At 42.8% G+C, this 24,963-nt stretch overlaps 1 protein-coding gene across 1 annotated transcript in view; it reads right to left on the bottom strand.

Moving 5' to 3' along the window:
* Nucleotides 1–17,275, bottom strand: part of LOC136365163 (BEN domain-containing protein 5-like) — a 564,308-nt gene extending 547,033 nt beyond the window's left edge. Inside the window, exon 1 of the mRNA XM_066325516.1 lies at nt 17,240–17,275. Coding sequence (XP_066181613.1) covers nt 17,240–17,270 — 31 coding nt within the window. The 5' untranslated portion in view covers nt 17,271–17,275. The remainder of the gene's footprint in view (nt 1–17,239) is intronic.
* Nucleotides 17,276–24,963: the final 7,688 nt, after the last annotated feature.

Here is a 24,963-nt window from a genome sequence, read left to right as displayed (position 1 = left end):
ATGCACAAGAAAGCAAGTAAATAATTGTTTATTTTATTATACATTTATATTATAGTGAAAGGAGTACTTGGCACTTTCTTCACTACTTACAGCTTGGACAAGAAATATTTAACAATAGAAAAACTATCTTCTGCATTACAGAAAATGAAGAAATAGTATGGCTTCAAGTGCAGAAGGCATGTGATGGGATAATGGGATGATAATATCTTATTTCACTCTGATAAATAGGGCTACTAAGGCTTCTAGAAATAGACTTTTGGTCTGTACTTGTTTTTTGACATTTAAATGGGTTGTGGGGGATGATAAATGTGACATAAAGCTCAATTTGTTTTATTTTTATACTGGAAACTATTTCGCACAAATTTTACAAGCAATTCATATTGTCCCTGAATGATGAAAACAGCTTATTAATTAGAAATGACCTTTCCATACATAAAAGTATTGCACCTCTTGAGGCAAAACACCTTAGCTGAAGTAACAAATTATAACAATGTATTAGTGACACCATAGTTTAAGGGTCTGTCAGGCTTTCTATCATATTCCCATATTTTCACAGGTATATAAATCCCATATTAAGAAATATGCAAATCCAGGTGAATATTTGGCATGTGAATCCCCAGTCTTGCCCAGGAAGAAATTTGAAACTTACTCTCTCTGGAAAGTAGCACAGCAGAACAAACAGAATTTAGACCTTTTCTTACCTCATCAAAATATAAAAAATGTAGATATTACACAAAGCATGATAGTATTTCTTTAGCAAAATTATTATTTGTAACCTCTGGGTTATTTGTTTTAGACTGAATAATTACCCACAGACAGCAATCTGTGGCATTTAGATTGTTTTATTGCTACTTAGGATATTTTAGCTGGATGTTTTTTTAACAGCGTGCTGATGCAATTTGCTTAACCTGGGAATGTCAGAGTCAAACTGAGGCCTGGATGGGGCATCTGCACCTGCGAGGCTGGGATCTTGCCCCTTGCCAAAATTCACCCCTCTGCATTGTGCAAGCCAGAGGAAAACCCCTTGCTCAGTCTCCCCTGAGCTGGATTAATATACAGCTGTTGCAGTTAAGATTAGTCAAGTTGGCCATTTGCAATCAAACATCGTGGAATCAAAGACACAAAGAAAAATTAGTGGAAAACCTGCAAATCGCCATGAGCTGCCAGGGTCCAAGGTGAAAGAATGGGAGGCAGGGAGTCACCTGAGTAGAGCTGTTTGAAGACTGAACTCCTCTTGCTAAATGTTCCCTTTAAGTCTCAGCTAAAAGTAATAGGCTTCTTAGAAATTGTAAAAGATAACTGGGAAACGCCACTGAGAGATGAAGAAACTAGAAAGGAATAACATTCATAGCACTGCCACCATAAGACAGTGGAGAAAAAGCAGGCAGAAGAGAGAGTTACATCTCCCTGGCAATTTAGAAAATCTGCCAATGGAGTCTTTACACAATGCAGAAGGAAGCTGTCAAGTAACTGTGTCCCAGCAAAAAGTTTCCATCTGCTCCTCCTGACCTAATGTAGCCCTCCAGGAATGAGAATAAAATCATCAAATAGCCTGTAATTCATAGTCATTTAACAGTATTTCTCTCCTAGCATGTTCTTTATTCCACAGTACTTAGAATATTCAGAACGCACTGCTGCTACATTTTGAGGTACATTATCTTTGATCTCTAAACACGCAAAACTGCTGTCTTTGAACTTCACATCATTAAACAGCACAACAGCACCACGTCCCTTCTGGCATGCTCTCCTTGGATGATAAAGAAAAGGCCAGAGCAGTGCCCAAAAAGGAGCCTGTATGAGTCCACTATAAAACATGGCTTGGTGTCTGTCTGCTCAGCAGCTGCAGAGTGGTGCTGGGAATACATTACCACCCTCGGATGGAGAGAACAGCCACCCTGGGCTCCAGCCCTCTGGCCGATTCAGAGATGCTGTCCTCACAACTGGGGAGCCCTAAGCAGATTTTCCTGGCTGGAGGCAAAGATGTATGACAGAACCTTGTGGGGAAGGAAAACAGCTCTTCAATCAGAAACAAACTGAAAGGGAAAGAAGAGAATTAACTGAAGTGGATCCTGCACATTCTACTTAAGGAGACCAGATTCTCCTTTGAAAAAAAAAAAAAGGTTAGATAAAACAAAACCTAGCAAAGAAATTGTCTCGGAATGTAGTTCTTATTTTGTCAATTATTTTTCTTATGGGTTGTAAGACACACAGATATTTTATTCTAATTCTTCATAGCTTAAACTCCAGGAGGCTCCAGCAAATCCCTAGGATTTACTTTTACCACAGTATTAAACTTTAATGGTAATTTTCTATCAGGTATAAAATCTGTAGGTGCCTGAAATCTCTCTAAGTATATAAGGCTTTAAAATAAAACCTGGACAGAGTCTTCTGGTATCTGCATTCATCACTATTGTCATTGTGGATATATTTCACATCAAACCAGTGAAAACGAATAGAATCAGTTCCAGGAGACTGGGATTCGGGGGAGGGAGAGTTTGGAAATTTCCAGAGTTCCTTTGCCCTTCTTAAATTCAAAGGGTAAAGCCAACATCTTTTTTCATTTAGGAAAAGATGAAATCAGTACTTGCTACAATAAATGTCATGCAAATTTCAGTACATTTTCTTTAAACACTGGTTTCTAGAGGAAGGTACCTCTTTAGAAACTAACAGTGACTCTTAGAATTGTGTAAGCACTGAGCCCAGCTTCCAGAAGTGCCAAACATGAAAAGCCATAGAGTTAGCAGCCAGCAGCTACCCTCATGCTACATTAGGTAGGAGAGCACAGCTACATCAAAACAGACATGGAAAAATATAGTGGTAATTTGCCTGGAAAACCTGCATCATTCTTCTAATCACACTTACTGCCTAACAATGACAGCCAATTAGAAAAGTGAGGGAATACAAAAACCCCACAACTGCAAGGCAACTTTGTAGAAGAATGTAGACATTTTTTCTTTAATTAAAAATGTCATCAGGATATCCTGCATTCTCTTATGAGATCCTCATTCTAGAATAAAATAAGGATACATTTTGCTGCTGCAAACTGCCACAGTATGAAGATCTAATTGCCAGATCCCTATCATCCAGGAAAATTTTCCAGGTATCCAAAAAAACTCCATCAGCCTTGAGCAGTGCTGTTAATAGAAACCCACACAAAGAAGTGAATCTGAGCTCCCAGTACAGGTTGCAACAAAAAAAAAAATCATTCAGATGACCAACAGCAACTCCTATTAGCTCCAAAAACATACCAAATCTCCAGATGAACACTGCTCAACTCATGCTTTGGCTAATTAGCACTTATAGAAGTTGTGCCAATAACAGTGTCTGCTCCACAAACCTGAAAACAATGTGATTTTAGCAAAATTCTTTTAAATTAGAGTATTTAGTACAAGTCTATAGTCTCAGTAGCTGATTATGTTCTCTTATTCTTTGACTTCTTTTTTTTTAATAAAAGGTTTTATATCATTGTCCCTAGGCTTCAGAAACACTGATATTCAGGAAGACAAGCTATTTCTGCTATGACTTCTGAATGCTCTGCAGCCATTCTAAAAATCCTACAGGCAGCAGCAGTCAGAAACTTGGAATTCCAGCTCCACTGACTTAAAAATGCTAAGAAAAAGAAGAAAACACAACTGTCATTTTGATCTTCACAGCCGTGTATCCCAAAGCAAGGCTTGGGCATGACCCGGAGAATCTAAACATACTGCAGAGTGCTGTCAATCTGAAATGTACTTAAATCACAGGCACTGGCATCTGAAAAGAAAGGGAAAAAAATATGTTTAGACTCTAAATCCCAGGGTTTGAGACAATACCCAGCATGCTGGCCGCCACACCTGCTGCCTCACACTGGGGTACCGTGCCCATTCTCTCACCATTACCCATTCCAAAGGTCCAGCAGAACAAGGAAAATGTTGGTCACCACAAGAAGGCATTGTCATACAGCTTCTTCTAGTTCTAAAAAAATATAACATTGTGTTGTCATTTAAAAACCAAATTTGAGATAAAGCAGCTTTACAGCAATTGTCTCTTCAATTACTTTCCTCCTACGTTTTGACCAACAGACTGCTTGTCAAGTCTGTCTCCAAACTGTGAGATGATATTCATATTCAAGAAAACAAGCAAAGTAAAAATGAACTATAGTTTAGCAGTGATTATCAGGCAAATTCTGAGATTTGCACAGGTTCTAAAAGTAGTCAGGAGAAATAAACTGCAGTTCTTACTGCCATAGACTTGAAAGAGCTTGTGGTTGGTTGTACAATAAGAAGGAAACCATATTTATGGTTTGGATCTCTAATTTTATTGCACAAGTTACTCTTTCTTCAGAGGTTACCAGACAATATTACCTTTCAACTTTCCTAACACAATCCTTAGTTAATCCACCATTATTTTTTATTTTGGGTTAGAAGCATAAGTAGATCTAAATACCTCATTCCTCTTTAGATGCATATACCCAAACTCCTTTGCTCGAGCAGAAGGTGTGGAATAGGTGTCTGAGTCAAAGCTCAGGGTGGAAAATCTTGTTCTTGTATGCAGATATGTAAAGTAAAATGATCACTAAAGCTGGAGACACGTGGGGTGCCTACAAGGGGCTCAGTGGCATTACAAATAGGACTTTGCCTGCAATATACTGAGCAGAAAGCCCAGGGTAAATGGGGACAAAAAGATACATGAGGCGCCTTAGCCCAAAACAAAGCACTGACCACCAGGCTGGACAAGTGTGAAAAGGTGATGAGAAATCTCCACTGCATGGTCCTTTCAAAAAAACCAGATCCACACAGAGATACACCCATCGATCCAAGGTCAATTATAGCTCCTGTCCAAAATCCAATGATAAACATCCAACTGAAGATATCTGGCAGACAGATAATGTTCTGCACAATGACTCCTCACTCCCAGGGGCTGGCATTGTCTTATGAGTTTACAGAAAAAGAAGAAAAGTCAGCTTGTGGGACTTGCACTTGGTTCATATGCGATATTTGTTTCCAATCTTCAACCTAAAAGCTTTACTTCAAGATTACTCATTTATTATCTCAGTGTGGGCTATTCCAAAGGATATAACTTAATGTTAGAGGCAAATGCCAATGGAATATTTTGTGTCATTTAAATGAAATCCAAAGTGTTCAAGAAGGTATTAACAGATTTTTCTAATGAAAATTTTAACAAGCAATTAATGCTTTGAACTCAGTAAGCAAGAAAAAAAAATCCTTTACTCTTTACTGCACTTACAAGCTCTAAAGTAAAACTCTACCACAAATGAAAAATAAAAAGAACGGAAAATACAGTTGTATCAAATAAATCAACTGAAAAGATATTTATTTGAAAACACAGTAAGGATCAATGAATTTCATGATATATAGATTTATTTTTTAACAAGTATTTGGTATCTTGATAACATCAAAGGTATCACAGGATGCAACAGTTGCCATAGTAGCAACACTTAAGTAAAAAAAACCCACATCAAACAAAAGCATAAAACATATAAACAGTAAACAAAAATATAGTACATAATATGAAACCCCAGCTAGCAGAGAAAAGAGAAAATAATAGCTATTAAATTGAACTAGTCCTCAGAGTTGTATCTGCAAAAAAGTAGCAGCAAGTCCACCCTTTCTGGGAAACAAGGGATGGCTCAGAGAATTAGTTCTGCATGTGAATGAAAGGAGATGCTGAAACACCAGCTGAAGAGCACACAGGAATTCAAGTTCTGGGTCAAGAAAAAAAAAAAAATTAGGGAGCTGTTTCTACCATTCCAGGGGAAATTCTGTGTCTAGGGATTCTGAGGCAGGAAGAGAACTGGAGAGTTAAAGCCAATCCCTTTTGTGGTACTAAAGAATTTTGAGAAGTGAAACTCTTCCATAGCATCCCGTATCTTTCTGAAATTTGTATGCAACTGATTTCCCAAAGACAAGGAGGGAATGTGACCTGCAAAAAATACTGAGTCAAGCAGGCAGGCAATTGCAGGCTTTGGAATTGCAGTGGAGGAAATTTCAGGTAAGGGGAAAACCTGATATTACTCACAAAACTGGAAAAAGATGGTGGTGGTTGAAGTTACCCACTAGTTATTTGCTTGTGCCATCCTAAAATGCTGTAAATATTTCCCATGCTATTTAATACTGAAACAAATCAGCTTTTATATACCTGGGTTTGTGTTATATGTGAGGACAGATAGAAGAAGTGGAAGGAAAGGGGGAGATTCATGGGTATATGCTGTATACACATCCATATATATTCCTGGATAATATGTATATACCCGTGTTTCAGCAGCTGTCCTGGGTGTGAGGCACTAATTTAACAAAAGCGCATTATCTCTCACTTAAACTTGACAGCATAACTGGAGGAAGTCATGACAAAATAAATTTCTAAACTAAAGATAACTCACATTGAGCCAAGCTAAGTATAACTGAAGCATCTTATATGTAGCAGCCGATGCAATGACCCTGACCCAAGATTTTATAGCCTTCAGTGACTAACAAAGTTTAATCTCTGTAAGTTAATAACTTTGTGTGTCTCCTTTCTTGGGGACCAACTCATTCTCAACTGGGAAACTGAAAAAGACTCAATAGGTAATAAATATTCTTGATATAACAGAGAAGTAGGTTGATTTCCGCTTTTGCAAAAGGCCAAGGCTTTATTTCTTGTCCTTGTTTTCAGACTCCTCAGCCCTGACTATCACATTTAAAATGTTTGCCCACAAAAGACATCTAAAAATAGCATATGAAGTACCATGGAAGTCTTTCAAGAATATCAGCAAGGTCAAGTATAGAACATATAAACAGCACTTTTTATGTTTATGAAAATTAGGCTGGTCATACGAGATTTTTGATGTCTTGCTATGTCTGCTGATTGAACAGAAACTCTCCAAATTTATATTTAAAGAGATGTCTATGCCATAATGTGGAAACATGAGCTTATCTGCTGAATCCCAGGAAAGCCAAAGGGAGACAGCATAGCTGTGATGCTGAGCTAGCAAGCTGGATCATGGACATTATTCCAGGGTTAGCACCGAGGGAATACAGCTGGCCTTTCTAATTTGGGTAGGGCTTTTATCTCATTCTCAGCTATTCTCCCTACACAATCAGCCTGGTGAGCCTCAGGTCAGCTGTGGCACCACACCAAACCCACTATTAACAGCTACATTGATTTTTTGATACCCGAAGCGCAACTACTATAAATTTCTTGCAAATGCACCTGTCCAAATTTAAAACCAAAATTTTTTGATTATCATTAATTCAAGTGTTCTGGAGACTTCAATTCACTTCCTGACTCAACCACTAACATCATCATAGCAGTAATGAATCTTTATCCATGGGAAACTGGGCCTTCCATGAGGGCTCCAGGGCGGGTACAAAATCCTGTGGAGAAAACACCCCAGCAGGTTTGCACAGCACCATCTCTCTCTTCAAGACCTCGTATTTCCCATGTGACTGGAAGAAAGGTGGTCGCTGCAGCTGCCTGGGCTTTCAGTATGAGTGAGGCAACTGAAAACTGGGCAAGCTCAGCACTCGGATAATTTCCATCCTGGTTATTACACACCATTCCCATACCCTTCTTTGGGCTAGGATAATGGTGAAACATGTTATTTTCCTTAGCTCTTGCTTCCTATTCACCTGTTGTTTAGGGATGTAGGGATGTCTTCTGCCAGCTAACTTAAGCCAGCAGTACTTTCAGACACAGTTTCTTCACTTTTGAGTAACACTCTTCTTCACTATTGCATATTTAAAATAATTTGGGGATTTTAGTACTACTTCTGAAATAATTTGTTCCCCCAGGTTGCTGAAATCAAATACACTATTAATTACTGACACAGTTATAATTACTCACTGAAACAACTCCTTTAACTTCTTTGTTTAGATTAGCATTTCCCTCTACGTTCCAAAGCAGTCCATTCCAAAAAGTAGTATTTTAAACTATTGAGAATTTCTTTGATCCAGGCGTTGTCCACTCACATTCCTTTTATTTAAGAACATAATCTAGTATTTCTTTTCAAACAATTAGATCACTGTAGTTTTGTTTTATTTTATTCACAAAGTATCATATAGCAAAAAAAAATGTAAATATTGTTTCAGAATTCCCATTTTCTAACATAAAAATGTCAGCAAAAACAAACGATCTATTAACTGTCTTGCATCAGCAACATAACAGGAATAAAACTACAGAGAATGCTACTAACTAATACAGCACATTCAGCAGTTTTTTTAACTAAGCAAATACTAAGTTGATACAATATTTATGGGAATATGAAATGCATACAAAATATTTCAAATATTCAGAACACAAGCCAAAAAGAAGACTTCAAGAAGACCTTCAAGAAGACTTACACAGAGAAAGCTCTGCGATGAAATTACTGTTTATTTGTACCATTCAGAAATAAAATAACCAGCAGATACAGTGGTATTGTGCCTAGTTACAAAACATCTGCTATTCTGGAGCACCACAGGCTTTGGGTGTAGGTAAGTAGTCCAGAGGCAAGTCTATCTCACAATCCTATTTCACATGGACAGTTCCCATGAAATAATGCTGCTGCTTTTGGATTTGTATAGGTTATTTGAGGAATTTTTCATTAATCTAACACATCACACCACCTCATCTGCATTTTATATGCAGGAAAACCTGACAGTCACTTGCCAGGCTTCCCAGCACTGAAGCTGTCTGCAATCACAAAGTGACTCTGCTGCTTATTGCAAATGAAAACACATCAGCAGAGCTGCAATGAATCCAAAAGGGCTCTCCTGGCAATGGATTCCTGCTGCTCTGCTCTGGTGATTCACGGGAACTGATGTTCCACTTGCTTTAGTGGAGATTGAAATTCAACACATTTTTCAAGGTGCTTATGAAACAAAATGTAGAAGGAAAATCTTGCCAGTTTTCACTCATGATTGTGAGATTGACTGCTAAAAAAACAGCTCTGTGAATTAGTAAATGGAATCATTAGAGAGCTTAAAATAATAATAATAATAATAATAATAATAATAATAATAATAATAATAATGTAAGACAACTGATTTTTCTTCCATCCCCTTTTCTATGCTCGATTTTTGACATAAAGAAACTATGGAATCAGCTAGTTTCCCATACTGAGAGAACAGGGATACATATGTATATTAGAAAATATATGTTTCAGAACATGGAAGTTTTAGTCTCTAACCTTTATACATTACTTTTTCTAAAATAGAACCAATCACAAAAAGCATTTACTATTAAAAAATGCATCAAATTAATTGCTAAATTTTTGCAGGATGAGAGCCCTAGATTTAATACTAAAGTCCACATCCTGAGTTTGAGAGTCTGCGACAAAATGAAATAGAAGTCATTACTATTTTGGTAGAGCAGTTTTCCAAACCATTTCAACATACAAACAGTAAAATTACTTCAAAAAATGTGTGTAAAAATCCAAAGTTAACAAATACAGCACTTCTTAAATGGCAGGCTTGGCCTCTGTGGCAAAGTCAAGAAAATGAGTGGCAGGGACAATGTGACAAGGAAGCTGGGATATGGGATACATTGATGTGTACCCATAACCAACTTCAATTAATTGTAAATTGGTTTACCTCTATTATAGATTAATGGCAGACACAGCTTGAGCCCAGAAGAACTTATTATGTCAGGTACAATGCAATCTAAACATGGCAATTCTGCATCAAGGCTCTGCATGCCAACTACCTTGGGAGATCACTTGACAAATCTAAGCTGGTTTCTGTAGATTCCCATCGTCCTGGAAAAGGGCAGCACGATCAATCCTCCAGAAGAGGAGCGATGTAGCCCGATGCACACCCCCAGGTGGCTGTGCATGTCCAGCAGCACTGCTGTGAGCAAAGCAGCACAGAGATAACTTATCTCAGTGACAGAGCAGGGAACAGCTGCACAAACTCCCCTCCGTGCCCTGCAGCACCTCTTCTGTCCAGGGCTTGCTGCTTTCTGTACCAAGTTATCAGACATCTTCATTAAACCAAGTTTATAAAAGGTAACAATGACTATTCAGCCATTTTTCTCTGTGACTTCTGTCCCTAAGCAGGTGTTGTGGAGGAAAGAGCAAGAGGAGGAAAGACAATTTCCCAGTGCAGACAAGCTGTCCATCTCTTCTGTGGCATCTGACAGCCACTGTGTGAGGTGTCTCACCTGGAGGGCAGGCTGAGGGGGCCCACTCCTGTTAGTGGCCCCATGTGGAGATCAAGCTGGTTCCATTGTAACACACGGAGATGACTTTAAAAACCTGTTTTATTGAGCATTAGATTTATACAGCTCCACTTTCAAAACCAGAAATGCTATGTAGGCCACAAAAAGGCATCCTGAGGTTAAGCTGGTCTTTTGCATGAGACTTTTGCCAACTAAAAGCACTGACAGCCACACTAAAGAAACCTGCAGAAACTTCTGTTTTACAAATTTTAGTATAAGGCCTATTAAAATTCTCAATATGTCTCGTTTTACTTTTTACAAATTCAAAAGCCTCCTCTCACAAGTGCTAGTAATTAATAAGGTGCTTTGAACTTCACTGAAAGAAAAAAACGTTGGGAGGCTTGAGGTAAGTAACTTTTCAAAGCTTTGATTATCTGTCAAAGAAAAAAATGCATGAAATATGGCTAGGAAATGGTAAACCATTCAAAAATGGCAACTGCAATACCCAACATGTTCCTGTTTCTTTCTTTGTCTGAAATTATATCTTCTGGCTGTATAAAGCCTTCATTAGTAGTTCTCAGGTCTCCTTATATGGCAAATTACGTAACAAAAATATGATCAAAGCTTTAAGTACCAAAATTATATTAGCAGCTCTTAGATGAATTTTTCTGGTGGGGATTTTTTTTCCACTGAATAACTGAAAACTGTTGGAAATTATTTGAATAGTAACCTACTAGCAATAGAGTCTAAAAGATCACTGCAATACCTTTCTGCAGCAACTAGAGTTAATTTCTGTATGCAACTTCAACAAATATTTCAACTTATGCAGTTAAAACTGCAATAGTTAACAGTCGTACAAAGGGCCTCAGAAGAAACATTTCTCTGATGTCCCCTGGACTTCCAACTGCTCTGGCTGAAGCGTACCAATGCAATTTCTGGCAAATGTCTTTATTGAACAAAACCCATTGTAGATTTGTTCACCAATCCATCCTGCAGCATTTTATAAACAACTGCAGGCAGCTCTTTCTGCTGTGTGAACATCTGCAAGGCTGGGCCCGGTCCGCACACAGTTTCCCACTGAGGTTTGAAGCCTCCCCGTGCTGACAGGAGGAGACATGGGGCAGATCCCTTTCAGCATGAAGGCTGCAGTGTCTTTACCCAAACGCTGGAATACTGCTATGCCTACAGGTTAGTCGTGTAGATTACAAAATAAGCTCTGTTGTTTGTATACACTTTAAAATTCAGAAATCGTTTAGGAAAATTTAATCCAATTGAAGAAATTAAGTTTACCTGGAGAAGCAGAAGTACCGCTGATGTGTGGTGTTATTTTGGCCAAGATTAAATCACATTGTTAAAGTAATTAGCTGATCTCTCCTATTTTAAATTTCCTCATGATAAAGCCGGTGAATTGGTTATCAAAAAGGCCTATATTTAAAGACAAGTAAATTATGTTCTTATTTAGTTTGGCTTTTTATTTAACAATTAAGGCCACAGAAAAGAAAGCAGTTATGTCCCTGACACTAGAATGCTGTCATACCATATGTGATTAAATATTTTTAAAAGAATTGCTATTCTTTTTTGAAAGAATAATGAAAAGCTATCTTCAGAACAATCCAGCTCAGCATTATCATATTAAAATCAATTAGGAAATACTGCAGGATTTACACAGCTGTTCTATTGGCCCCTTCACGTGCAAATCTCTGAAATAATGTGCTCAACACTAAGTGTTTTAGGAACACTAATTGCTACACAAACTTTGGGTGGGGCTTGAGCTTTCAACAGAGGTTTGCAGCTTTCCTTCCTGAAGCCAGGTCACAGCACGGCTGTGAACACTTCGAACATTCCAACCATTCTTACCATAAAATGTGACTCAACAGCACTCTGCAAGGCGCCGACCGTGACATGTAAATCAACATAAAAAACTCCACATTCAGCTGGGAAGCCTGTTCACTCTGATAACCAGGATTTGGGGTCTAAAGACATTTCTTTATTTCCTGTCCAGTACTGTGAGTAAAGGCCTTTTCTTGCTTTCCCTATGGTTTTAGTGATGATGACACAATGAAACACCAGAAATACTAATATCCACAAAATGACTAGCAACTGTGGAATAACCCATATTAGAACTGTCAATCCAGGCTAATATGCAGTTGCCTCAGATAGAAAACTATTACAGAACTCAGAGATAACCTGCACCCTTTGATCATTCAGGTCTCCAGATGCAAGGCCTCTGAAGGTAATACAGATGCCTTGAGCAGAAACCTGGGGAGAATGAGATAACTAGTGAAATTATAAAATGGAAAATACTTTCCTCTGGTTCATGGGTCAAAAAATTTAGGAAATACAGGCACTCTGTACTCACTACAACCCACTCCTAAACCTTCCTTAGTGAAGTTAAAATGTCCTCTTTGCTACAGAACTGGAAAAATATCACTCATCTGGTCTTGATGAAACTTAACTAAACTGTTTGCTTTCCTGTATCCTGTATCCTCCAGAGGTTTATGACAGCAAGGTCAGCTGAGCACAACAGTTGGAAGTAAAGGCAAGAAGCTCCTAAGAGAAACTAACTAGACTCAATCACTTTCATCCTCCTGCAGACTCCATTTGTGAAGATTTACGTTGCTTTTAAGTTGGATCCCCAGCTTGAGACATGAAGGTTTCAGCCTGGGAAACCAAACAGGAGGCATACAAATTCAGAGTTTACTGCAAAAAACAGATTTAAACACTTTGAGGAAAGCAGGTAGGACTAAGGAACCAACTACAATGGGAAAATGACTAATTCAGAGTAAAGTGAGCTGATTTGCAGCACTCTAACCAAACATCAGAATACAGAAAGTATTTTAATAGATTAGAGCAGATGTCTGCCTAGTCCAGTGAGGATAGCAGCAGAATATGAACTCTGTACTAGACAGGTGTGAGATAATCTACCTGCCATATTAAGTCTCAATTTTACTTGAAATACACAAATTGGCTGAAACTATGATGTAGAGAATAATGCTCAGCCTAACAGTAGACTAAAAGCTGATGGAAATCCCTCTTCTGAACTGCTCTGTGCAATTCTGTGTGTTCTAATCCCCCTCTCCAGCTTAAAAAAAAAAAAATTAAAAGGTTAAAAATTTGCAAAAACAGAAACAAAGGTCGTTTACAGAGAAAAGGAATGGAATATGAAAATATTTGTATATAGTGAAATAGTAAGAATAATTACCAGTATAAGACAGATTAAGATATTTACTTCCCTATAATAGAAAGCGATACTAATAAAACTGAAATGAAAAATTCTTGCATTATAAAAAGATGCATTTTCTACAAAGCATAATTAATTTACAAAATGTCTTGACACAGTGTATTTTCAAATCTAAGAGTTCAGAGGGGTCATAAGCATCCTAGATGTGCATAATTCACTGCCAGGTAACTTTTAGGAAGAAACCTAATTTTTTTAATCCCTTATCTCTAAGCGCTCACTGTATTTTTTCTGACATCGACTCCTGTCAAACCTGGGTTCTGAACTAAATCAGTAAAGAATGGTCCATCACAGCAATCTGTGCTGCTATAAATCATCAATAAGTTACCTTCAACTTCTCTGTAACACAATTTCCTTATGCAAAAATTCCAAATAACAATCAGTATTTCAAGATGGGAAGATACGATGATGAGAGTTATTGCATTTTCTGATCCACAACTAAAAACATGATGTTGTTGTTTAAAAAAAAAAATCCAGCAAGTATAACATACTCTTACAGGCTAAATTGATTTATATGGTTTGAACAACGTTCAGTCCTTCTGTAATGGCTTTATTCTCCTTGCATTTGTGCAAAATGCAGGTTCCAGAGCTACATTCCTGTATCTCCTGAAGATGCTCAAGATCCCACATATGATGAAGTCACATTAAGCAGTGAGGATGCAGCAGGAACATTCCCCAATTACGTGTTCAACAACAGTGTTAGTGTCACCCAGCAGTAAAGGGGAGAAAAAAAGAGATTCTTTGAAGGATTTGCCATGGAAAGAACCTGCCTGTCGACTTAGTGTCAGCTGGCAGTCAGAAAAAAATCCAAATCACCCCACCTTTTTTCCCCACAGCCTAGTTTCCATGACCTCTCTTTAAAATGGGCCAAGATCACAAGCTTGCTTCCTCTTCTCTCAGGGTTTTGATTCTTCTCCCTATCTTTGTGGTTCTTTGCATTTTTAATTCCTTATCATGTTTCTCCAAAACAGTAGCACCTGCAAATCAAACTTGCAAAGTGGCCAGACAAGCTCTGTATAACTCAAGCAGACATGTACCAGGACATGCAACTAAACATTAATTTGGCAGAAGCTGAAACACAACATTTGTGAGACAATAATTGATCAGTCAGCTGCAATGGTCAGAAATGGAAAAAGTTCTGGGCAGGGTAAAAATTAAAAAGCAAATACTGTGAAGCTGCAGGTTTAATTAACACAGCAGAGAACACCATGTAAGTTAACCTGGAAAGTGTAAGAAAGTCACATTCCATGTTGAAGTTCTGACAAGGTCACGGGCACAGGGTGGGCAGGAAAGCTGACAAAGTCCAAGGAGCACTGGAGATCTGTTCCCTGATTCGCAGCTCAGGCAGAGCTCATCACCTGTGTTAGCAGAGTTGCAGAGTGCAGAGGATGAAAATAATCACCTGCCCCATGGACAAGTTCAACACACAGTGAACTTCACAGTGTTTTTCCACGGGTTCATAGACAGTGTGGCTGAACACAGGGAGTGCAAGAACCATATGGACAATCCATTTAGACGCAGACTCTGTAGTATCATTTCCCAGAACACAACAGCATTTGACATAGTTATCTTTTTTTTTCACCTTAAGTGGCCCAAATATCCAAGATCAGTTCTATGGGTAATGCATATTCATTTGGAGCCACTTCTGAGGCTGAAAAGCAGAGGTGCAGCAGGTAACACAGCAGGCTGGGAAAATGAACTCCTGGTTCAGGAACCCAGATAATTTATGTATGGTACTGTGGGAGATTAAATATTCAGGAATACTGTCATCTTTGTTCCATCTTCCAAAAGTTAGCAGCTCTAATCTTTGTAATATATTTTGAGGGCTTTCGTTTTCATGTGGATTGGAAAAGACCTCAATGGTGTTTTGTTACAACAGGAAAGACCCCTACACCTAGAGGGTCCTTATCATTTATGAGGAGACACAAAACTTCAGTTTCCCAAACAAACTTATCTCGCAGTTAAAACCGCTGTTAATACATCCTGAATAGGAAGAATAACATTTGGCACCTTCCTTAAAGAACTCCTCAGTAACAGTGTAAGGGATGGGAGCTGTCAGGTGTGCTGCTCGCTGTCCCTCTGCAGTCTCCGGCTACTTTACACCTCCCAGACAGGTCAAGCAGCACCTGCAGGTAAACCCAGTAGCTACCAGCCTTGTGCTGCAGTTTCAGTTCCAGACCTGTGTCTTCACGTATTACTTTTTCATGCTAATTCACGCAGGCGGTCGTTTCTTGTGTAAGGGGAGAGCTCCTCCACACCTCCGGTTTGCTCTGCTCTTCGCCACCGCCACCTTTGCCCCTGCGCGGGAGGATGGAGCACGGTGCGGGAGGATGGAGCAGGGTGCGGGAGGATGGAGCAGAGTGCGGGAGGATGGAGCACGGTGCGGGAGGATGGAGCAGAGTGCGGGAGGATGGAGCACGGTGCGGGAGGATGGAGCAGAGTGCGGGAGGATGGAGCACGGTGCGGGAGGATGGAGCAGGGTGCGGGAGGATGGAGCAGAGGGCGGGAGGATGGAGCACGGTGCGGGAGGATGGAGCAGAGTGCGGGAGGATGGAGCACGGTGCGGGAGGATGGAGCACGGTGCGGGAGGATGGAGCAGGGTGCGGGAGGATGGAGCAGAGGGCGGGAGGATGGAGCACGGTGCGGGAGGATGGAGCAGAGTGCGGGAGGATGGAGCACGGTGCGGGAGGATGGAGCAGAGGGCGGGAGGATGGAGCACGGTGCGGGACGATGGAGCAGAGTGCGGGAGGATGGAGCACGGTGCGGGAGGATGGAGCAGGGTGCGGGAGGATGGAGCATGGTGTGGGAGGATGGAGCAGAGTGCGGGAGGATGGAGCAGGGTGCGGGAGGATGGAGCACGGTGCGGGAGGATGGAGCAGAGTGCGGGAGGATGGAGCACGGTGCGGGAGGATGGAGCAGAGTGCGGGAGGATGGAGCAGAGTGCGGGAGGATGGGGCAGAGTGCGGGAGGATGGGGCAGAGTGCGGGAGGATGGGGCAGAGTGCGGGAGGATGGAGCACGGTGCGGGAGGATGGAGCAGAGTGCGGGAGGATGGAGCACGGTGCGGGAGGATGGAGCAGAGTGCGGGAGGATGGAGCACGGTGCGGGAGGACGGAGCAGAGTGCGGGAGGATGGAGCACGGTGCGGGAGGACGGAGCAGAGTGCGGGAGGATGGAGCAGAGTGCGGGAGGATGGAGCAGAGTGCGGGAGGATGGAGCACGGTGCGGGAGGATGGAGCACGGTGCGGGAGGATGCAGCACGGTGCGGGAGGACGGAGCACGGTGCGGGAGGACGGAGCACGGTGCGGGAGGATGGAGCACGGTGCGGGAGGACGGAGCACGGTGCGGGAGGACGGAGCACGGTGCGGGAGGATGGAGCAGAGTGCGGGAGGATGGAGCACGGTGCGGGAGGACGGAGCACGGTGCGGGAGGATGGAGCACGGTGCAGGCTGCCCCACATCTGCCTCCTCCTGTGCTCCGCCGGGGCTCGGCCCCGCAGCGCCGGCCGGGCCAGCCGGCCTCTGGCCCTCACACCTTCCACCCCACAGCGGGTCAGTCCCGCTCAGGCAGGCCTGGAACGCGGGGAGATCTTTCCACTCTACCTGCCTCAAGGAGCTTTCCCCACAACCACCCTGTCCCTGGGAAGACTCTCCTCATTCCCCAAGGGAAGGGGCTTTGCCCTTCGTCACGGCTCCCCGGGCAGGAGCCTCCGCCGCGGCCCCTTCACCGCCTCGGTGCCCTCGGCCAGAGGTGCTCCCCCCCGTCATCCCAAGGAGAAGGGCTCCGTCTCCGCACTCCGCTGCGAGGCAGGCCCCCTCTACCGCCAGAAGCCCCTGGAGAAGGGGGGCTGGCCCTCTCCCCCCGCCCAGGCGCCTGCGGCCGGCACTGACCCGTCTCTGCCGTCCTGCTCCTCTCCGCCATATTTGTTGTCATCCCGCCACCCCCCCACCGCCGCCCGGCCGTCGCCATGGCGACGCGCGTCACGGCCCTGGGGGAGCCCCGCGCCCCCCCGGCACGGCGGCGGGGCTGAGGGCGCTCCCTGGGGACGGCCTGCCCGGGGAGACCCTTCCCCGGAGCGGCTCCCCGGGCCCACCCTGCCCGCGGAGAGCCCATCCCGGGGCGCCCGCCCGGGGACAGCCCGCGCGGGAAGGGGCAGGCCGCCGCCGTGCTCGCCCGGCCGCCGCGGTGGAGGCGGGCGGGCCGTGAGGGGAGCGGCGCCGGCCGCCCGCCCCTCGCGCAGCGCGGCTGCCTCCCGCACGGCCGCCCCGCCCCGCCGCCCGCGGGTTACCGCCGTGCTCGGACGGGGAAGGGAGGGCTCCTTGTCCGCTCCCTGGCGGCTGCCCGCCACCTCGGCGATTGCCGTCACCGCGCCCCCGGGGACCGGGCTGTGCCGGTAACCGCAGCGCCTCCCGGGGCCCGTGCCTGCCCGTGGGAGCCGGTGTGGGCCCGAGGTGCTCACAGGGCGCTGAGGAGGAGAGGCTCGTTACCACAGAACAGCAGGTTGGAAAAGACCTCTGAGATCATCGAGTCCAATCTAAGACCAAACACCACTGTGTCAACTAGACCGTGGCACCAAGTCTTTGACACCTCCAGGGACGGCGACTCCATGGCCTCCCCGTGCGGTCCGTTCCCACGTCCAACCACCCTTCCCGTGCAGAAATTGCTCCTGGTGTCCCCTGTCCTGGTGTCACGGGGGTGCACGTCCCCTCCGCAGGGCTCAGCGGGGCCGAGGGCCGGCGGCCCGTGCGGGTTGGGCTCTCTGCCGGCCCAGGGAAGGGAGCACAGCCCCGCTGCCGCAGCCGCCGCCTCACGCCCTGAGGCACAGCCCCGGCAGGAATGGCCAATTCAAATGTCCGTGTGCCTGCCGGCCGCGCCCTGCCCCGAGACTCAGCAGGTGAGTCCGGTCATGTGGCAGCTATGTCACCTTTTATTTTATCACTATTTTTTTTTAATTTCTTAAGGCAGCCCAGTGGGGAGCTTCATTATGTGTGTGAGTGTTGCCCGTCTGTCTCCTTGCCCCAGCCCCAGCAGGTGAGCCTGACCATATGGCAAACGCAGCGCTGGGGACGGGAGGGTTTCTGCGTGCTCGTGTTGGCGGGCCCGCTGGGTGACACTCACCATGTGGCAAACACGGCGAGGAAGGCTCCGGTGCACAGGGGCTAATGATGTGTGCGAGTCCCGGGGGAGCCGGCGGGCTGGGTGTGATCAGGCGTGTCTCACTAATGCCGAGGCGCGGGCTGCATTGTGCATCCTCTGCGCACACAGCTCCATCCTCTCGGAGGCGAGGCTGCCCACGGGACGAGCGCAGTGCAACAAGCACGGGCATCAGGGCTCGGCTTTATGTGCACACACAGGCAGACGTGGGGCTGAATGCACCCGAACCAGGTGGCTGTTCAAACTCTGGAGCAATGCTAAGCAATGGAAGCGGCAGGACTGTGTTTATGGTTATGCACTCAGTCAGGTGTTTGCTTCTTTAAATCTAGTCAATTAATGTAACCACTTCCTAGTAACCGGTGACTAGTCAAGGAAATAATCCAAGATTAAAAATTGAGGCATGTAAAATTGTATCTTTGTCCATCTGAGTTCTGTTGTTTAAACATCACTTTACCTCTTTGTCTTCCGACCTAGTGTGTGCCTTTTCTGGTCCAGTTCAGCTCCTCTTAACAACACTCACGTGGATAATACCTACATGTTCTACATCCTTCGATTTTTCTGTGAGGTCAGTGGCTTCCTTTCTCCCCGGAAAAGGGAAAGCCTGCTTCTTTTTGCAACCTTGTTCATTCTTCTTTCAGTTCATAGCTCTCTGGTTATTTTTGTAGTACGTATTTTCATGGTTTCACTTCCTTTACTGTTTCCTTTCTTTTTCAGTAGCTCTTAGGCCTCTTTCATTTATCTATTTCTCTTCACTCTCAGTATCTTACTTTAGTATTATATAAGCTAATTGAATGTTACTTTATCCCAATTCCTGTTCCATTATGAAAGTAGCAAGGGGGCTTTGTGATGGGGTTGAAAGATACACCCTTGCACAGAAGAATGTTGGAGGCCATCTACATCTGAGCTCTGCAAAAATATTTTCTAGACTTTGCCCTCTGCAGTGTTTATAAACTATAGGCGGTCACTCGCATACTAAAGAGGTGGATTTGTCTCGGTGCTGACAGTGAGCTACACTAAGTGCACACACCCTCACAGACACATTCTTTCCCTTACAGCCTTGCTCCAGGCCAGCAAATCACGCAGGCCTTCTGCTCGTCCTTATTTATTGCTGGGCAAATGATCCTGGGACTTCCCTCTTCAGAATATGCCACATATACTCTGATCTTTCTCTTCTTTCTTTTATGTTCCTTGGTAGCCATGTCCCATCCCAACTCGCCTTCAAATAATTTCTCATAGTATTGATCTCTTCATTCCTTTATTTGATATTTCTTTTTTTATCTTTTTTAGATCTTAAACAGTTCTGTCCAAGTTCGCAGCTCTAGTCTGGTTTCTTACCATGTCCCCACATCCCCTTATTCCCTTTGTTCTACTTGCAATTCCAGCTTTAGTGTCCCCTCATCCATATTTCATTCCTATCTATTAATACCCATATAGCATTTTTCATCTGTAAATTTCTAAGAATTAAGTGCCTGTGGAGAGACCTTCCATATCTGCTCTTCGGGTGACCTCTTCATTCACATTTCTCTGAGACTTTCTCTCTATGGTGACCACAAATACTAATCCAAAGGCCTTTTGCATCTAATTGCCAGCCGATTAACTCAACTCAAATACCTGCAAGAAGTTCTATTGAAATCAGAGACATTTGGGGAAAAGCACTTTTTCCAGTCAAATTATCTCTTCTGACTTAACGCACTTGAAAAACCTAGAAATGCCACACTCATTTTTTTTAGTCTGAGTTTAATGCTATGTTATAGTCACCTCACCAAGCTGAAGTGGTGTTAAATATAGATGATATGCAGTCTTTCCAAAAACAGTAAGATAATTTGACAAGAGAGAACTAGAAAGTTCATGTGAAAAGTTCTTTAGGAAATAGAAAGATAACTGAATGGTGTAACTCAAATCAGGGCTGAAGAATGAGGGACATGGTTTTCAGGACGAGCAGCTGCTTACATTTATTTGTGTATTTTTAGAGCACCTGAGAACATGTTGGGGTTGTCATTAGTACAAAGAGGCTTTTGGCCCCAACAATCTGATCTTGAGCATTACAAAACAACAGATAATAACAAAACAGTGTTGGGAGACACTGAACACACCCGGTTATCCCCACATTTGCTGCTTCAGCCCCGTTCCTTGTTCCAGCGCGTCCTCCCGCCCCCTTCTGCATCTTGGCAAGCAAGAGCTGCCTCACTTCTGTGGCTCTTTGCAGCTTATTCCCACCCCATCCTCTTTTAATAGCCTATGGAGAAACCGACGGCTTCCCCCCACACATTTCATTCAGTAATAACTCTCTACTTGTTACATTTTCAAACCAGCACCTTCATGCTTTCCCTCGCTGCTGCTTCGCACTCCCACTCGCCTAATTTTCCTCCTTCAAATCCCTCCCTAAAAATCTCCTCTGCTGTGATGTCTACGAAGGAATGATAACGAATCGTCAGCCGTGTGCCAAGCTGAGTGTCTGTCGTGGAGACTGGTCGGATGTGTTGGGCAGCCGCTGCTTGTGTGGGACTGGAGTGCCTTGAAGCGGCCCCTCTTTTCACTCTGCTCATTACGGGCCCTGGGATGGGGCCTTAAAACTCCTTATATAAGCAAACAAAAATGAATTGAGGCAATCGAAATAGAAATGGAAATGCTGGCCAAACCCAGGAAGATTAGACAATATTTCAGTTATGATTCATCAGCTTAGGTAAATTTACATAAAAACTAATGTGACTGACAACTCCCTTCATTACAAATATTGAGAAATGAATTATTTTTCTAAATACTGATTTGTGCCATTTCTCTACTTATTTATAATCTATAAGAGCTTGAGGAGTATGCTTTACTTTTTTTTTATCTGTGCTTGTATTTGAAACATTAGATATTCTATTGTTTGTTTATCTTTAGTTTGCAGCCTGCAAGGCTGTGATGATTAAAGAACATAGGAAAGAACAATAACACAAAAGCAAAGACTTGAAAGAAAAAAAGATTCCCGATCACTTATTTTTTAACATGAGGATAATTCAAATATGTTGAAAATCGAATGATTTGTGTTATACATTCAATACTTCTGATTCAGCTAGAGGTGGCTGCTGTCAATACACGTCTGTCGAAACCCCAAAGATCTTCCAAGAAAACCAATAAAAATCCAATTTTACAATCCTGATATTTTCAGTGTTTAAAAAATCGGCAAAAAAATGCCCTTTCTTATACATTACAAAAAAGCCAGTAAGGTGCACTATTGATTTTTCACAAATCGTTTGTAAGTGACTCTTGAGGCGGGATGAGAAGGAGAAGAGGGAGCATTAGCACGAGTTTTGCATGCATTTCACACACCACGTGCATGGTGCAAGTTGTGGGTCTTACACGTGGGGATTTAAGAATCCGGGTGTAATTGTATAGAAATCACATAATTACTCTTTTTTGTACCCTTTTCCCCACGTAGAATAAAGTAATGCAAGCATTCAAGTATACTTCAGTTGTGACTGCTGTCAGAGAAAAGGCCATAAAAATGGTTCTGATACAAACAGTGGCTCTGCAAGCAGAGCAGGCACAATCCAAATTTAAAAAGAAGTGAAAAAAGAAAGAAAATCCGAGGTCTGGTCAGAGTTTTTTAGCCAGGTTGTTATGGTCTGGTGGATTCAGAGAGAAAATTAAATCTGATAAAGAAAGAAAAAGCCAAAATGAAAAACCAAAGCCCAGACTGAGGTAGCAAAATCGAAGTGAATTTTAAACTATGCACACATAGTGGAGGAATCCTATAATCTTATTATTGTAACCTTGATCCATTCGTTCTCCTAGCATTTATTGCTCTCATTAGTTATGTAATATCTAAAAGCACACTGTAAATTTTTTTCTGTCAGGACAGTATCTTTAATGTATTCTGAACATGCCTAGTATAATTAGAGAGCTTTATACAAAAATAATATTACCTGCTGGGGTTTTTTTTCTGTAATATTTCTAAGCATAGGAAAAATTTAAATGCAGCAAGTCTGAAAGGTCAAACAGAATCTCCCCTCATTCTGTGCATGATTTCAGAAATAATCAAAAAGTTATGCTGAGATAACTGATATGAAACCAATGACACTATCATCACAAAACTTGGATCAATTTGTCCCCACGCAGGCGAAGCATCATCTCATTTCACATCTGAAAATATTTTTTTTAATTCTGCCTTTTATAGATATTTCTAACGGTTTGTTCTCGCGGATGTGCCCCAATATTGTGTAATGACACAGAGATGTTGTCAGCCCCAAGGAACCCAGGCTGCCAACGACTGCAGGGAAGGTGAACAACTTGTGCCTCCGGGATATGGAATGCTACTTTGCTTTTCCACTTGTCCACAAGCGCTTCTGGGCTTGTAAAAGCCGTGGATCACCAACGTGCAGAGCTCTCTCAGGTGCACATCCTTGCCCTTTCAGTGTCCCTCCAAGCAGGCAGGGCTGACAAGGGCTTGGCTGCCAGCGTGCACTTCCACCCTGCACTTGACCAGGAAAGGGAAGGAAGGTCAGTGCCAGCCACCTGGGTGCAGAATGGAAAAAGAAATGTTACCCAAGGCCACGAGTAAACCCTTGCTATTACAAAACTGAGACTTCTGTTCTTTTCAGGAAGTAACCTGCATTTTTAAGTTCCTGTCAGAAAGGTATACACATGTACGCGATAAAAGCGCACTTTACCTGGGAGAGGTGAGGGGCAAAGTCAGTTCTCCTGAGATTTGAGCATGTGGATCAAGATGGCTTAGAATTTCAAACCCCAAGAATAATGCCAAGCTAGAATTCTGTGCCACTTAGAGGATGCCAAAGAGGAGTTCTATGCTGGAACCCTGGAATTCTCTGGAAGCACTCACTGGGGGAAGCATTTTCCAGGGGGTTCTAATTGTGTAGCTGCTAAACATGGTCTGTAACTTGACACGTGCTCCCAAAGGGTCTGCAGAATCCTGATCCAGTCCTGGTGGCAAAGATTACTACACCTAAACTTAGAAATTAAAATATATGCCTGTGATGCTTTAATACACTTACTGGAAATATTTAATATCTAAGTATTTGGTTTTTATTAATATTCCAATATTATTGTGGACATTGTCCAGACTCAGTCCCGTGTCTATATTTACAGATGCATTTTATGCATTGCATTTTAATCATCTATAAACTTTACAGTTCTCTGCTATCTTTAAATCTTTTTCAGTATCTACTCTGATAAAATTATTTTAATGTGTCCAATTAACATCTGGAGAAATGAGAGAGGTACAGTGAGAACATAATTTCGGATTAACAATTGTTTGCTGTCTTGAAACTGATTATCTGGCCCTCAGTTGAAATTCAATTCTTTAGAGAAAATGAGAATTCATAATGAATTTAAGAACAATAATTCCATACTTATAAAATAAATCCATGATTTCTCAAGGTTCCAGTGGCACAGAAAAAGGAGCAGCAAATCTCTGAGAGACAATCACTATATGTAGCAGCTGGGAGAGAGGAGGTAAAGTGAAATGGCAGGAATTTACTTGAGACTGCATTAAGCTTATGTTCACTAACACATGGCAACTAATACACTATAAAATCCCAGTGCAGAAAGGCCATTTTTAGTTTTCACATTTGTTAGCAGATCATGGTAAACAGTTGGCTCACCCTAATATGCACTTGTCTTCCCTAGCATTTTTTTCTCACACTAAGTGGCAAGGAACTCTCTTTTGCTCCTATCATATACAAGTCCTATAAGTACTTAGATAGGAGTGGAGGAGATCTATGCCAGTGTCAGCCACACGGATGAACACTGATGGATTTATTCCTTTTAGGAACCCAAGGAATGATCTCAGGGGCTGCAGGCTGATTGCCTTTGGTAGCTAAGTTGCTGTGAGGGCTTGAATCCAATGCATTTAATGACTTGAGACTGTCAGCCCTTGAGGTCCTGGTTCACCTTTCCCCTACACTGGAACACTGCTGCCCTCCCAGTTACTCCATAAGCCCTTCAGTGCCACCAAAACAAGTCCTTGTAGTGCAAAAGATTATCAACATTTGCCTTTAATAATAGTACAATAAGGAAAGCTCAAGCCCACGGCAGCACTCCATCAGCTTAGGAAAGGGATAAGAACACGTTAGACCCGTTCTCTGTGGAATCCACGGTACAGAGTAAAGCAAAATATGGGACCTACCCAGGCCAACAACCTTCCCTCGAGAATACAAAATATAGACTTGTTCAGGGAATCTAGTCCTAAATACTACCTGCTATGGCAAAATAATGAGAACTCAGGAGAAAAAGATCATTATGCCCCTAAGGACAATGTCATTTCTGATGATGGTCCACAAGGTGATCCCCACACAAACTCCAGCCTGACTATGGTTACACAGGCAGAGACCTGGCTTTAGTGGTGCTAGAGAATCATTACACCAAGGCCACATTGACAGTTACATTTTAAAATAACTATTTTATGTGTTTGGAGACATGAAACACACTGTGTCTTTTCTTTAATCTCTCCGTTTCATCC

The sequence above is a fragment of the Sylvia atricapilla genome, chromosome 9 (genome assembly GCF_009819655.1).
Source record: "Sylvia atricapilla isolate bSylAtr1 chromosome 9, bSylAtr1.pri, whole genome shotgun sequence".
Taxonomy (NCBI): Eukaryota; Metazoa; Chordata; class Aves; order Passeriformes; family Sylviidae; genus Sylvia; species Sylvia atricapilla.
The sequence above is the reverse complement of the archived record's forward strand: the minus strand, read 5'-3'. Positions and strand labels throughout refer to the sequence as shown.